The sequence below is a fragment of the Musca domestica genome, unplaced genomic scaffold, assembly GCF_030504385.1.
Source record: "Musca domestica strain aabys unplaced genomic scaffold, Musca_domestica.polishedcontigs.V.1.1 5, whole genome shotgun sequence".
In the NCBI taxonomy this organism is placed as follows: Eukaryota; Metazoa; Arthropoda; class Insecta; order Diptera; family Muscidae; genus Musca; species Musca domestica.
The window spans coordinates 27010938-27023888 of NW_026712346.1; the positions used below are offsets into that span (position 1 = coordinate 27010938).

At 35.2% G+C, this 12951-nt stretch overlaps 2 protein-coding genes and 3 pseudogenes across 2 annotated transcripts; 2 read left to right on the top strand and 3 right to left on the bottom strand.

Annotated features, from left to right (window-relative positions):
• The first annotated feature begins 1741 nt into the window (after positions 1–1741).
• LOC131804816 (histone H2B-like) lies at positions 1742–2139 on the top strand (annotated as a pseudogene).
• Positions 2140–2303: 164 nt separating this feature from the next.
• On the bottom strand, positions 2304–3080 carry LOC131805095 (histone H1-like). Its single transcript, XM_059128342.1, has 2 exons — positions 2783–3080; positions 2304–2329 (listed from the first exon to the last, which is right to left on the bottom strand). The coding sequence occupies exons 1-2, from the start codon at positions 3078–3080 to the stop codon at positions 2304–2306; spliced, it is 324 nt and encodes a 107-aa protein (XP_058984325.1).
• A 4090-nt stretch (positions 3081–7170) lies between these two features.
• On the bottom strand, positions 7171–7583 carry LOC131804811 (uncharacterized; annotated as a pseudogene).
• Positions 7584–8715: 1132 nt separating this feature from the next.
• Positions 8716–9068, top strand: LOC131804822 (histone H4-like; annotated as a pseudogene).
• Positions 9069–10574: 1506 nt separating this feature from the next.
• LOC131804818 (histone H2A-like) lies at positions 10575–10975 on the bottom strand. The gene has a single exon (XM_059128051.1). The coding sequence runs from the start codon at positions 10913–10915 to the stop codon at positions 10577–10579; it is 339 nt and encodes a 112-aa protein (XP_058984034.1). The 5' UTR covers positions 10916–10975; the 3' UTR covers positions 10575–10576.
• Positions 10976–12951: the final 1976 nt, after the last annotated feature.

The window sequence follows — 12951 nt, forward strand, 5'->3', positions numbered from 1 at the left end:
TGGAAAAGTTTTCGACAGGAAGTAAGGAACTATAGCCGTCTCCTTAGATATTGCCAGGGAAAGAAGAATACTCTTCTCTTGTCTGGGTCTACGCCCCATCCTTAGGGCAGATGGCTCCTATAGATCCTATTCCTGTAGGGCGATCTACGATAGGGCGAATATAGACAGGATAGATGTCTTCATGATGAAGACTGGACTAGCATTTTTAGACAAATGCCAGTTCTTAGAATGAGGGAATGTTTAGGTGCTTTGAGGACCAGCGGACCAGCTTCGCTTCCTGCGGCCCTTGCCATGCTGAACGTGCTGGGCCTGCTCTATGTTGATGAAGGTCTTCTATTCTTTCATAGGGTCTATAGGGTCTATATTTCGGATATAGTCGAATCTTAGGCATGAGGGGTGGTCTTTCCCACGATGTTAGGCTTCTGATCTACCGGCAGGTAATCAGACCTATCGTCGCCTATGCTTTCCCCGTCTGGTTTGACATTTCGTCTCACCAGATGGAAAGGCTAAGGGTGTGGGAAAGAAAAATACTCTTCTCTTGTCTGGGTCTACGCCCCATCCTTAGAGCAGATGGCTCCTATAGATCCTATTCCTGTAGGGCGATCTACGATAGGGCGAAAATAGACAGGATAGATGTCTTCATGATGAAGACTGGACTAGCATTTTTAGACAAATGCCAGTTCTTAGAATGAGGGAATGTTTAGGTGCTTTGAGGACCAGCGGACCAGCTTCGCCTCCTGCGGCCCTTGCCATGCTGAACGTGCTGGGCCTGCTCTATGTTGATGAAGGTCTTCTATTCGTTCATAGGGTCTATAGGATCTATATTTCGGATATAGTCGAATCTTAGGCATGAGGGGTGGTCTTTCCCACGATGTTAGGCTTCTGATCTACCGGCAGGTGATCAGACCTATCGTCGCCTATGCCTTTCCCGTCTGATTTGACATTTCGTCTCACCATATGGAAAGGCTAAGGGTGTGGGAAAGAAAAATACTCTCCTCTTGTCTGGGTCTACGCCCCATCCTTGGGGCAGATGGCTCCTATAGATCCTATTCCTGTAGGGCGATCTACGATAGGGCGAAAATAGACAGGATAGATGTCTTCATGATGAAGACTGGACTAGCATTTTTAGACAAATGCCAGTTCTTAGAATGAGGGAATGTTTAGGTGCTTTGAGGACCAGCGGACCAGCTTCGCCTCCTGCGGCCTTTGCCATGCTGAACATGCTGGGCCTGCTCTATATTGATGAAGGTCTTCTATTCTTTCATAGGAGGTTTTTAGACCCGGATTTGAGTAGACTGGTGTATAACACTGCCCAGCTCACTTAAGATAGATTAAGTAAGTTTAAGTAGTTATAAGCGTATTGTAAATATTTAATTTTAATTTTTATTATCGTAAGTTCGTAAGTTTCAATCAGCCCTTTTTTGTATGATTCTACTTTTCGGGGCATAATTTAAGTAGTACCCTTAAGGCTTAATGTAGCAAGTTATGTACACAAACATGTTGTGGCACTTTTAGTTAATGTAAAGTAGGCGTTGTACAAATGCATGCTTATTTGTCGTATAGCTAGGTTTAAGACATTTTACCTATGTTAGTAGTAAGTTTTTGAATTAATAAAACGGCCATAGGCTAAAACTGAAAATACACAAAACAAAATACACTTCTGAAACTGAAACGTTTTGTTTATCATTTGTGAACAGTGTTAAAAGTGTTTGTGTAATTAAAAAAAAAATAATAAGTGAAAATGTCTCCTAAAACCAGTAGAAAAGCAGCAAAGAAGGCCGGCAAAGCCCAAAAAACATTATCAAGGGCGATAAGTCGAAGAGACGTACCAAGCGTAAGGAGAGTTACGCTATCTACATTTACAAAGTGTTGAAGCAAGTCCATCCCGACACCGGTATCTCCTCCAAGGAACAGTTTCGTCAACGATATCTTCGAACGTATTGCCGCCGAAGCCTTTCGTTTGGCCCACTACAACAAGCGCTCGACCATCACCAGTCGGGAAATCCAGACCGCCGTCCGTCTATTGTTGCCCGATGAATTGACTAAGCACGCCGTCAGTGAAGGTACCAAGGCTGTTACTAAATACACCAGCTCCAAGTAAATGTCTTGATATTTTTCATTTTGCGTCGAAATACTACCTTAAAAGGCCCTTTTCAGGGCCACAAAAAACATTTCAAAAGATATCATATTTTCGTTGAAACTACGTTGAAAAAAAAAATTTGTCATTTTTGGATGAAATTTGACAGAGAATGTGAAAATGGCAAAATTTTCAAAATTAAGTAGAAATTATAAAAATGACCAAATTATAGGGATTTTCGAGAATTATGATCTGTGGGTAATTAGGAAAAATGTTAAAAATTTTATTTTCTTTTATGACCTGGGTTAAAAAATAATCCAGTGGCGTCCACGATTATATTGGTTCAATAAAATTACCTAATAAGAACAGTAATATTTTTTTCCCCAAAATCAAACACGTGTACAAATTAACTTATGTATTTAGGTAATAAATATATACGATAGATGTTGAAAATGACTATTTGTCTCTTTTTTAATTTAATTTGTAGCCCTGAAAAGGGCTGTTAGATAGTATGTTTTCGAATATCGAAAACATTTTGGAAAAAGTAATCTTTCTGGGAAAAATTACTTCTTGGCGGCGGCTTTCTTAGCAGCTGGCTTCTTTGCTGCTGCGGCTTTTGGCGGCGGTATTTGCTGGTTTAGCAGCTGCCTTTTTCTCACCAGCGGACTGAAGCAGACAATTTGAATGAACCAGAAGCAACCTTACCTTTAGTTTGGATCAATTTTCCGCTGGCAATGGCACCTTTCAAGTTCTTCTTGATTAAAGAGGCCAATTTTTGGGCATCTACTTTGTAGGTGCTGGCCAAGTATTTCTTGATCTCGGGCAATGATGAACCTCCACGTTCCTTCAGGGTCTTGATGGCGGCATCAACCATTTGCTGGGTTGGAGGGTGGGTAGGTGCAGCTGATGGCTTCTTTGCTTTGGCAGCGGCCTTTTTTGGTGCCTTTTTCTCAACAGCGACAACTGGGGAGGCGGTGGCTTCAACAACGGCGGCGTCAGACATGGTTATTCACTGTTTGGTTTATATTTCACTGTTAACACAAATGCACTCACAAATTTATGTATACTATTATTTTTGTTAGCGGCGTTCAAGTTCAATTTATTGAGATTTTTTGGCTTTCGCCTAACCTTAAGTAATATTAAAAATAATATTTGTACTTAGCATACTAGTATTTATCTAAGTCTATCTTATAATTACGTATATACATACATAGGTTGCAGCAGGTATGCAACCTATACTTAAGTCTAAAAATTAATATTATTAATTTATCTTTGAATAATTTCAACAAGAATTTTATTTCTTTTTCTCCCAAAAAAATAATCTTAAAAAAGGAGTATCTTATCAATTTTTGTTTTAGATTCTTACATACTACTTAAAAACTAGGCACTTAAAATAATAATTATATACATATATACTGAGGACGTATCATCGGCTATTGTTCCAATTGGTAGACGGTGTTGTATAAGTCGAATGTTTTGTACTGGCGATGGTAGAACACTAATTGGTCTTCATTAAATAAAATGCCTTCATTATTGAGGATTTCAAGGCTATTTGGAGGATGGTAATTTGCCTCCAATAGTCCATCAACATATGGGAAGCTGTTTTCAAGACTTCTTGCGACCAAAGCGTTTTCGCAGTAAGTTGCTTTGTGTAGAAAGTTGAGAGCACTCTTCACCAAAAAGACATCAATCCTTTTGAATGGGAGATCTTTATATTAAATAATTTGGGGGCGATCGCCATATCCCATCCTGACCCAAATAATGTTTTAGATTAAGGCAAGACCTTAAGATACCCCTTTCCCAGATTCGAATTCTCTTCATCTGATGGGAAGATATTCCGTACCAAACCGGGAACGCATAGGCCACTATTGGTCTTATTATCTGCTTATAAATTAACAATTTCACCGGGAGGGATAGACCGCCAGTTCGGCATATTATTCTTTGAAAAGCCCAGAATAGTTTTTTGGCTTTTTCTAGAATATGGTTAACATGTCTGACGAACTCAAAATTAGAGTGGAATACCACTCCAAGGCATTTGAGCTCCTCAGACACATGTACCAACTGTCCGCCAATGCATGGGGTTGCCTCAAACCCTCTAGAGCTGGGGTACAGATATTTTTTTAGGCCTTTGAAAACAATGGCCTCGCATTTGCCAATATTTAGACACATTTTCCATCTGTAGAAATATACAGAGAGGTTCTCTAGATATTCGTTCAGACGTATGTTTGTGTTGTATGCATGTGCCCCCGAGGCGGCTATAAAAATATCATCTGCATAGATGAGAAGTAAGTCACTCACGGGGGGCAGAGGGATGTCGCACAGAAATATATTGAATAGAACGGGGCCCAACAAGGATCCTTGAGGGACTCCCGTGTATATTTCTCTGGCGGATGAATGCGAATCACCTATCCTTACTTTAAATTTCCTAGACTGAAGGAAGTCGTATACTAGTCTACAGATAAGGTGAGAAAAATTTAAACTCTTCATTTTGTAGACTATGGCATTATGCCAGACATTGTCGAACGCTCTAGAGAAGTCTAAACTAACCCCTATGGTTATATGCCTGCGATTTAGTGCTCTAGAAACATGATCACCTAAAACAGAGAGAGCATGAGACGTAGATAATCCTTTTCTGAAGCCAAATTGGCAATCAGAGAGTATGTCCTTGTCTTCAATTTCATTAGAAATATTTCTTAAAATGAAATATTCCAGTAATTTTCCAAAGACCGAAATCAAACTGATGGGCCTATAGCTATTCCTATTGGTCGGGTCCTTACCAGGCTTTAAAATTGGGACAGTTATGGCTATTTTCCATGCCCTAGGAAAATATCCCAAATTTATACATTGGTTGAAAATTATCGCAAGATTTATCCATGTAGAGTTGTCAGTGTTCCTCAAGACGATTTCAGGAACACTGTCAACACCACTGGATTTGCGATTAGGTCTGGCTTTTACTGCAGAACCTATATCTGCAGGAGATATAAGCCTCAGATTATTTAATGAGCCACCATTTGAACCGTCCGCTAGTAAATTTTGTGAAAAATTGACTATTGGTGTCTTTGTCATAAATTCCCTCTCTTGCAGAGTCTTGATTGCAGAGTCTTGTGGACTAGAATGTAACATGTTGCCTTGTATGCCGTCAGCAATAAAATTAGCTTTTTGTTCTTCAGCCGTAAAGATGAAGCCATTTTCGTCCACAAGATCTGGAATTGGGTTACGTTTACAACCTGCTGCAGATTTTACCTTGCTGTAGACCCTATTGTCCATTTTTATATTATTCAGGAAGTTGGTTTTGTTAGCGGCGGGCTAAAGTGTAGGTACATCGAAAAGATGAGATGTGCATAGTAGTCATTTGGTAAATTTTTCGAAAGATTGTGTGGAAACGTGTTAATTTTCCTGAAGAAGCTTTGATAATTTTCACTAAAAATGTCTTATACCTTTAAAGTATAGATTTCAGGCTATGTTTTAAAGAATGTTTGGTGTAATTATCACTTGCCGTTTGTGATTTATAAACGTTTAACTTGGCAGATTATAAAAATGTAATCACAAATTTCCAAATAAAATTTTAAAAAAAATCAATTTTTTATGAAAAATTAATTGAAAATTCTTTTTGAAAATGTAGCCTGATATGTTTACATTAGGATCAAAGAAAAATATCGATGATATTTCATATTTTACTATGTGAAAATATTGAAATTATTATGTGGTCTATGACAGAAGATATCCTCTTGTTGGCATAATTTCAATGAAGAAAAGTTTTTCTTGAAATAAATTTGAAAGCTCAAATCTTAATAGGTTTTATAAAAATTTCTTAATAAACAATTCAGAATTTGTATATTTACATCAAAATATAACATTATTCAAAAAAAGTGATAATTTACGGGGAAACGTTATAAAATCCCCAGAATACTTCATACTAACAATGTACAGGCACTCAGTGACAAACGGTTATGTATTTTCATTTTGCAATATTTTTTATGAAATTTAACACAATTTGTTCTAAAATTTTTTAAAAGCAGTGTTAAAAGCCTTTTTCTACGCTATTTTGTCAAATGTTTGTTAATTTTATGACAAAATATTCCTAAAAAGAAATTCCTCTTTACAGGCAATTATCACCTAGAACACTTGGAAATGTCATGAAATTAATTGCGTTTTACCAAAATGATTTTCGATCAACTTCAAAGGTTGATATTGGCATTTCTTTTTATAATACTTGTAATTATATTTTACATCAAAATTCTCAACAAACCAGTTATTTTCTTCTTCAATTTTTAAAAATAATCAATTATTAGCAATTTCTTCTAATACATCGGGCAAAAATAGTTATTTAATTCCATACGGAGAAATATCATATTCAAATCTCTTAAAAGGCGTTTAAAACATTTAAAAATTTTGCTGAAAAAGAATAAAACATAATTCATACATCATTCCCGAAACAAATAAAAAAGATGGGGCAACATTTTAGCTGGAAATTTTTAAAATTCACATGAAATAATTCGTAGAAATTAATGGCAGAGAAATTTTTTCCGCTAAATTGAATAGTCCACAACAGAAAAAAATGATCGAAAGGGCATAAAATGAGAGAAAAAGACAAATTTCGCGCCAAAATCATGAAGAGAGAAATTTTTTGTTTAGCGGGAAAAGGAAAAAAACAAAATGGACAAAGAAATCCCGTTAGCAAAATGTATGTGATGGTTGTTTTCATGAGTCATAGCATTTTTTTTTCCAAGAGGGAGTACAAAAATGATAATAATTTTGCAAATTAAAGGAAATTATCAATATGGATAGTTGAAAAAATTAAAATAAAATTAAAAAAATTAAAATAAAGTCAAAATCAAAAAAAAAAAAAAAAAAAAATCTGTCGAAAAATCATCAACGAAAAAAAAACAACATCAAAAGATATATCTTTATTTTAAAAAAGTGTTAATAATTGTTGAAAAATAATCAAAGGCCAAATTCTTTTTATTTATTTCAAAAAAATTCTAAAAATTGTAGATTGAATAAATAAATATCTCTTTTTTGTAAAATATTTGTGGTCCTGAAAAGGACCGATAGTTTTGTTGTAAAATTGTTGCTTTTAAAATGTCAAGAATTTAAGCACGTTCACCACGAATACGTCTGGCCAATTGGATATCCTTAGGCATGATGGTGACACGCTTAGCATAGATAGCGCACAAGTTAGTATTTTCGAAAAGACCAACCAAGTAGGCTTCACTGGCTTCTTGCAAGGCCATAACAGCAGAGCTCTGGAAACGCAAGTCAGTTTTGAAATCTTGATCGATTTCACGAACCAAACGTTGGAAGGGCAATTTGCGGATCAACAATTCAGTACTCTTCTGGAAACGAAGGATTCCACGCAAAGCAACTGTACCAGGAGGGAAACGATGAGGCTTCTTAACACCGCTGGGGTGGCTGGGACACTCTTACGGGCAGGTTTGGTGGCTAGTTGTTTACGGGGAGCCTTTCCACCTGTCGATTTACGGGCAGTTTGCTTAGTACGAGCCATTTTTCACCTGAATTTTTTCACTTCACTAGAGATATGCACACAAACACTGTTAACACTGTAATAACGTTGCCTGGCTGACTATAGCGGATACTTATTAAAAACTGTGCTTTTAGCATCAACTTTCGGGGTTGATATGTTAGTGAATTCTTACCTATCGGTACACCAAATGTAAACGCACACACAAAAGAGAACATACAATCCCTTCAGAAAAAAAGAGTAGTACCGCAGTGCTGCTCGAGTACTCGCCAAGCGATACCGACCACTCGCTCTTCATTTCCCCGTTAACGGTAAGAGCTGCTGACTTTTACACTGGACTGTCGTGTGAAAATCAGTACTCGCTTTTGCAGCGCTCTGTGAGGGGTGAGCGACTGCTGAATTTTGTATCAGTCGCCATTGAAAGAAAGTAACTGAACATACTGCACGAACGTAATTATTCGCATTGCCATTGCAAATAATTAAAAGAACGAAAGACAGATTTTGTTTTCATTCAGCTATTTTTATTTCAAAACAATATTAAATTACAAAATAGAAATTAAGTAAAATATATAATTTCAAAAAAAGGCACTTATTTGGTTTTAATAGTAAAGTATTAAAAAACTAAATAATATTAATAAAAAAATTTGTACTTCGTTGGCATTTATGTTAAAAAGGAAAACTTAAGTCTCAGTCTCTCAGGTACGCTTATTCATTTTTTAAATACACTTTCTTTTCTTTTTCACTTAAAAAAAACAAATATTTTACTTGGAAGTCCACACAATGCACAAAACACAAATCACAAATAAGCATAATCAGATGCTGACAGTGTTACCAATATATGCGATTATAAAAAAAAAAAAACAGTGCAGCACTTGCGAGTAGTCAAGCAGTACTCGCCGCCTACAACCATTGATACTACTGACTTTTTCATCAGTGTAGCACCACTCGCAGTTCATCAATACCTCCACCGTTTTCTGCAGGGATACTATCGGCAAATGTAAACACACACACATATAACTGTACATACTTTACTAGTGTTTTCAAAAATTTGGAGAGAGCCTCAAAGTTTGTATAAATACGAGCGGAATCGTTCGGAAACAACATTAGTCCTCAAAAAGTTCTTGAAGTGATAAGTGAAATAAACTAACGTGAAAAAATGACTGGTCGTGGTAAAGGTGGTTAAGGCTTGGGAAAAGGTGGCGCTAAACGTCACGGGAAAGTGCTCCGTGATAACATCCAAGGTATTACCAAGCCAACTATTAGAGGTTTGGCTCGTCGTGGCGGTGTAAAACGTATTTCTGGCCTGACTTACGAAGAAACTCGTGGTGTTCTGAAGGTGTTTTTGGAAAACATTATTCGTGATGCTGTCACTTACACCGAACATGCTAAGCGTAAAACAGTCACCGCTATGGACGTCGTATATGCTTTGAAGAGACAAGGCCGTACCTTGTACGGTTTCGGCGGTTAAAAAATTCTTGACACAATTTGGAGAAATATTTTTTTACAACAAAACAATCGGCCCTTTTCAGTACCACAAAATATATCAAAAAAGAGATAAAATCTTGTTGATATCTATTTTTTAATTAAAATAAAGAAAAAATAAACACTTATCTTAGGAAATAAAGAAATTTTAAAATTTTTATTAAATTTCGTTTCCAGCTTTCCCGTATTTTTTTCTCACAATTCGTAAAAAATGTAAATATAAATACTTACTCGTTTCAATTTTCTCAAGAATATTTTCACCGAAAACATTGTTTTACTGATGTCTCGTATTTTATTCCCGATCTTAAACATGCCGTCGGCAACTCACATCGCTAAACACATTTAGTTGCTCTTCTTCTTTTTCGTATAATATGAGTATAACAAAGCGTCGCTTTATGTATGTATTGGTATTATTTAGTCAATATTACTAAAGAACAACCATGTTGCCACAGCATGGTACAGCATAAAGGAATTTCGTTGTGATTTTGGACTTTTTTTAAATGATTTTTTTCCAAAATTTAATTTAAAGTCGTTGAAAATATTTATTAAATAGATCGTTGATACATAGTATCTCAAAAAAATTCATTAAAAATTTGTTAATTATTCACTAATAATTTCCTTTAAAATTTTGCCGAAAATTTATTTAAATGAATTTTATTTAAAAATTCTTAAATGAACTTTATTTTATTTATGTTAAATTATCTTATTCAATTTTCAATTAATTTGTATTTAATTTTTCATTATATTATTTTTAAAATCACTATTTCCTTTTATTTAATATTATTTTATTTATTTCCTTATTATTAATTTAAAAATTTTCGATTTCGTCAAAAGCATTCTTCATTTTCATATTTATTTGCAAATATTTTTATATAAATTTCTCTAAATTTTCATTAATATTTGCCTTAATTTTTAAAAATGTTCTTATTTTATTTTAATTTAATTATTAATTTACGTTATTTTATTTTTCTTTGTAATTATTTTGGTTAATTTTAATTTCATTATGTTACTTTTATTCTATTTTTTATGCTAAAAATTTTCCATAGCACCACAATGTACTTTTATTTGCATGCATGCGTCGATTTATTTCCACCACAACACTATTCTGCCGCCAAAATTCCCTTGCAAATCATCTACTTTATGCCTTCCCGAAGAATGCGCCGGGAACAGATTTTTTCACATAAAATTACTGCGAGCCACCACCAACTGCCACATGCTTCTTCTTCTTCTTCATAGTATACATACTCATTTGGTGACGCCGCGATCTCTCTCTCGCTCTATTTCTGAAATCATAAGAGACAACAACAACAACACAAATATGCAACTGAGAACGAAAAACAGTTATTCTGCCAACGTCTCATAGAAAATTATTAAGAATTTTTTTTTCATACAAATGTAGTTTGAGGGCATTCTTTCTCTTTTGAAATATTTTTTGTCGTCCTCAAAAGGACGGATTGGTTAAGTTTTGTATGGAATTATACGATGGTCTGTATTCTTCTTCTCCTTCATTCTATAATACCTTCTTTCGAGATAATTTAGGCTTTCTTTTCGGTCTTCTTGGGCAAGAGAACAGCTTGGATGTTTGGCAATACACCACCTTGGGCAATGGTAACGCCAGACAGCAATTTGTTCAATTCTTCGTCGTTACGGATGGCCAATTGCAAGTGACGGGGAATGATACGAGTCTTCTTGTTGTCACGGGCAGCATTGCCAGCCAATTCCAAGACTTCAGCAGCCAAATATTCCATGGCAGCGGCTAAATAGACGGGAGCACCGGCACAATGGATACGATCGACGGGGAATTGAAGACCAGCACGATTGGAACGGGACTTTGCCTTTCCCTTAACTTTGCCACCTTTACCACGACCAGACATTTTCACTTTATTTTAGTTTTGAACACTTCACTTAAGTACTGAAAAACACAAATGATAAAAAACTGACCGGCTTTTTTTTTCGACTTTTTTCAATTTGTCATTTATTTATTAATTCATATCGTTACAATGTGTACTTAAATGACTAAAGTAATATTTAGATAGTAATTAAACATATTCGTTGTGTTCAGGGGCACTTGAATCTACGGTATTTACATTCATTTTGTGGTACACTTTAAATTTTATTTTTTTAAATTTATTTTGATCACATTTGTATTGTTTTATGCCCAAAAAGTTCAAAAAAGGCCATTTTTTAAAAGTTTATTAAATATTATATAAAAATCTTATAACTAAACTTATACATATTTCTTATTCTAAATACTTACAAATAACTATATACAATATATACAAATTTTGTTTTACTGCTCCATATTATATACAGTGTCAGTACTAGCATCAAATCTTGAATATATTCTATGATAATATATTTATTTGTCATTTTGATAAAGGATACCAGCCTCTTTTAATTTAAATAGTGCAACTGGTGGTAGATGCTTTCTAGTACGAAGTACCTCTAAGTCTTCTTCGTTGTTAATGAAGTTTTGCACTATAAAGCTTTCACCTTCTCTACATTTCTCAAGAAATATAAGTGCCATCTCCATCATAAAAACATCTATTCTGCCAAAGTTTATGGCATTGTAAATGTTCCTATTCGATGGCCTTCTAATTTCACCCTGGCTATTTATGTCGGCTCTTAGTCCAACAGCTGCACTTATAGCCTTTCTTTCAAATCTACGTAACCTTTCCATTTGTGCTGCGGAGACGTCAGCCCAAGACGGAAAGGCATACCACATTGTGGGCCTGTCTGTGCAGTAATAGTTTAATGTCTGTAGTAAGACCTCCTCTCATCCTAAATATCTTTTGATACATGAAGTATTTTTTTTTTTTGCTTTAACAAGAACATGGTCTACATGCCTGCAAAAGTCAAAATTTTTTTTAAATACAACCCTTTAATACTTAATTTTATCTGAATGTCCTATAATTTGACCATCAATTTTAACATTGGGTATGTGTATTCTAAAGCTGGGGTAGCTTTCTCCAGTTTTACCACTCAATATTGTAGCAAGGCATTTTGTGACATTCAATTTTAGTTCCCATTTTTTAAAATATTCACATAGCTTTTCGAGATACTTATTTATTTTCCTCTCAACGGTATGTGCATAACGTCCGCTCATTGCTATAATGACGTCATCTGCATATGTTAATAACAGACCCCCTTCTAATTGCCCAGGAATATCGCTGAAGAATATATTATACAACACCGGCCCCAAAAGTGATCCCTGTGGGACACCTGAAAAAACCGGGCGTTGTTCAGACATATCCTCACCAACTTTAATCCTGAAATGCCTATCCTTTAGGAAGACTGCTACCATCCTACAGGTTTGCCTTTCAAAACCAAAGGATTGCAATTTATAGAGTATACCCTTTTGCCACACTTTATCAAAGACTTTTTTAAAGTCTAGTTCCACTGCCATGGTACCCATTTTTCTCCTGTACCCATCTGTAACATAATTAGTGAATGCTACAAGATCATGAGAAGTACATTGCTGTATTCTAAAGCCAAATTGACAATCTCTTAATATTTTGTGCTCTTCAATGGTGTTTTTAATTCTTTCAAGAATAAAATATTCAAAAAGTTTACTAAATGGGGACAGGAGAGAAATGGGTCTGTAGTCCTCACAATATTTGCCATTTGTATTCGGTTTTTATACCGTCCACCATAGTATGGAAGGTATATTAAGTTTGTCATTCCGTTTGTAACACCTCGAAATATACATTTTAGACCCCACAAAGTATATAAATTCTTGATCAGCATAAAATTCTATGTCGATTTATCAATGTCTGTCCGTCTATCCGTCTGCGGAAATCACTCTAGCTTCTGAACGAAATGATGTAGGTTGATAAAATTTTACTCAAATGTGTACTATGTCTGCAGGACTTTTGGCATTGAAAATGGGCCATGTAGGTCCACGTCTGCG

Bases quoted from the DNA above. Each gene is read 5' to 3' on its own strand.
- LOC131805095 (XM_059128342.1), bottom strand. From the start codon at position 3,080: ATGTCTGACGCCGCCGTTGTTGAAGCCACCGCCTCCCCAGTTGTCGCT. The intron at 2,330-2,782 runs GTAAGGTTGCTT...AATTACCCACAG, and splicing joins AAAATTGATCCAAACTAAAG to ATCATAATTCTCGAAAATCC.
- LOC131804818 (XM_059128051.1), bottom strand. From the start codon at position 10,915: ATGTCTGGTCGTGGTAAAGGTGGCAAAGTTAAGGGAAAGGCAAAGTCC.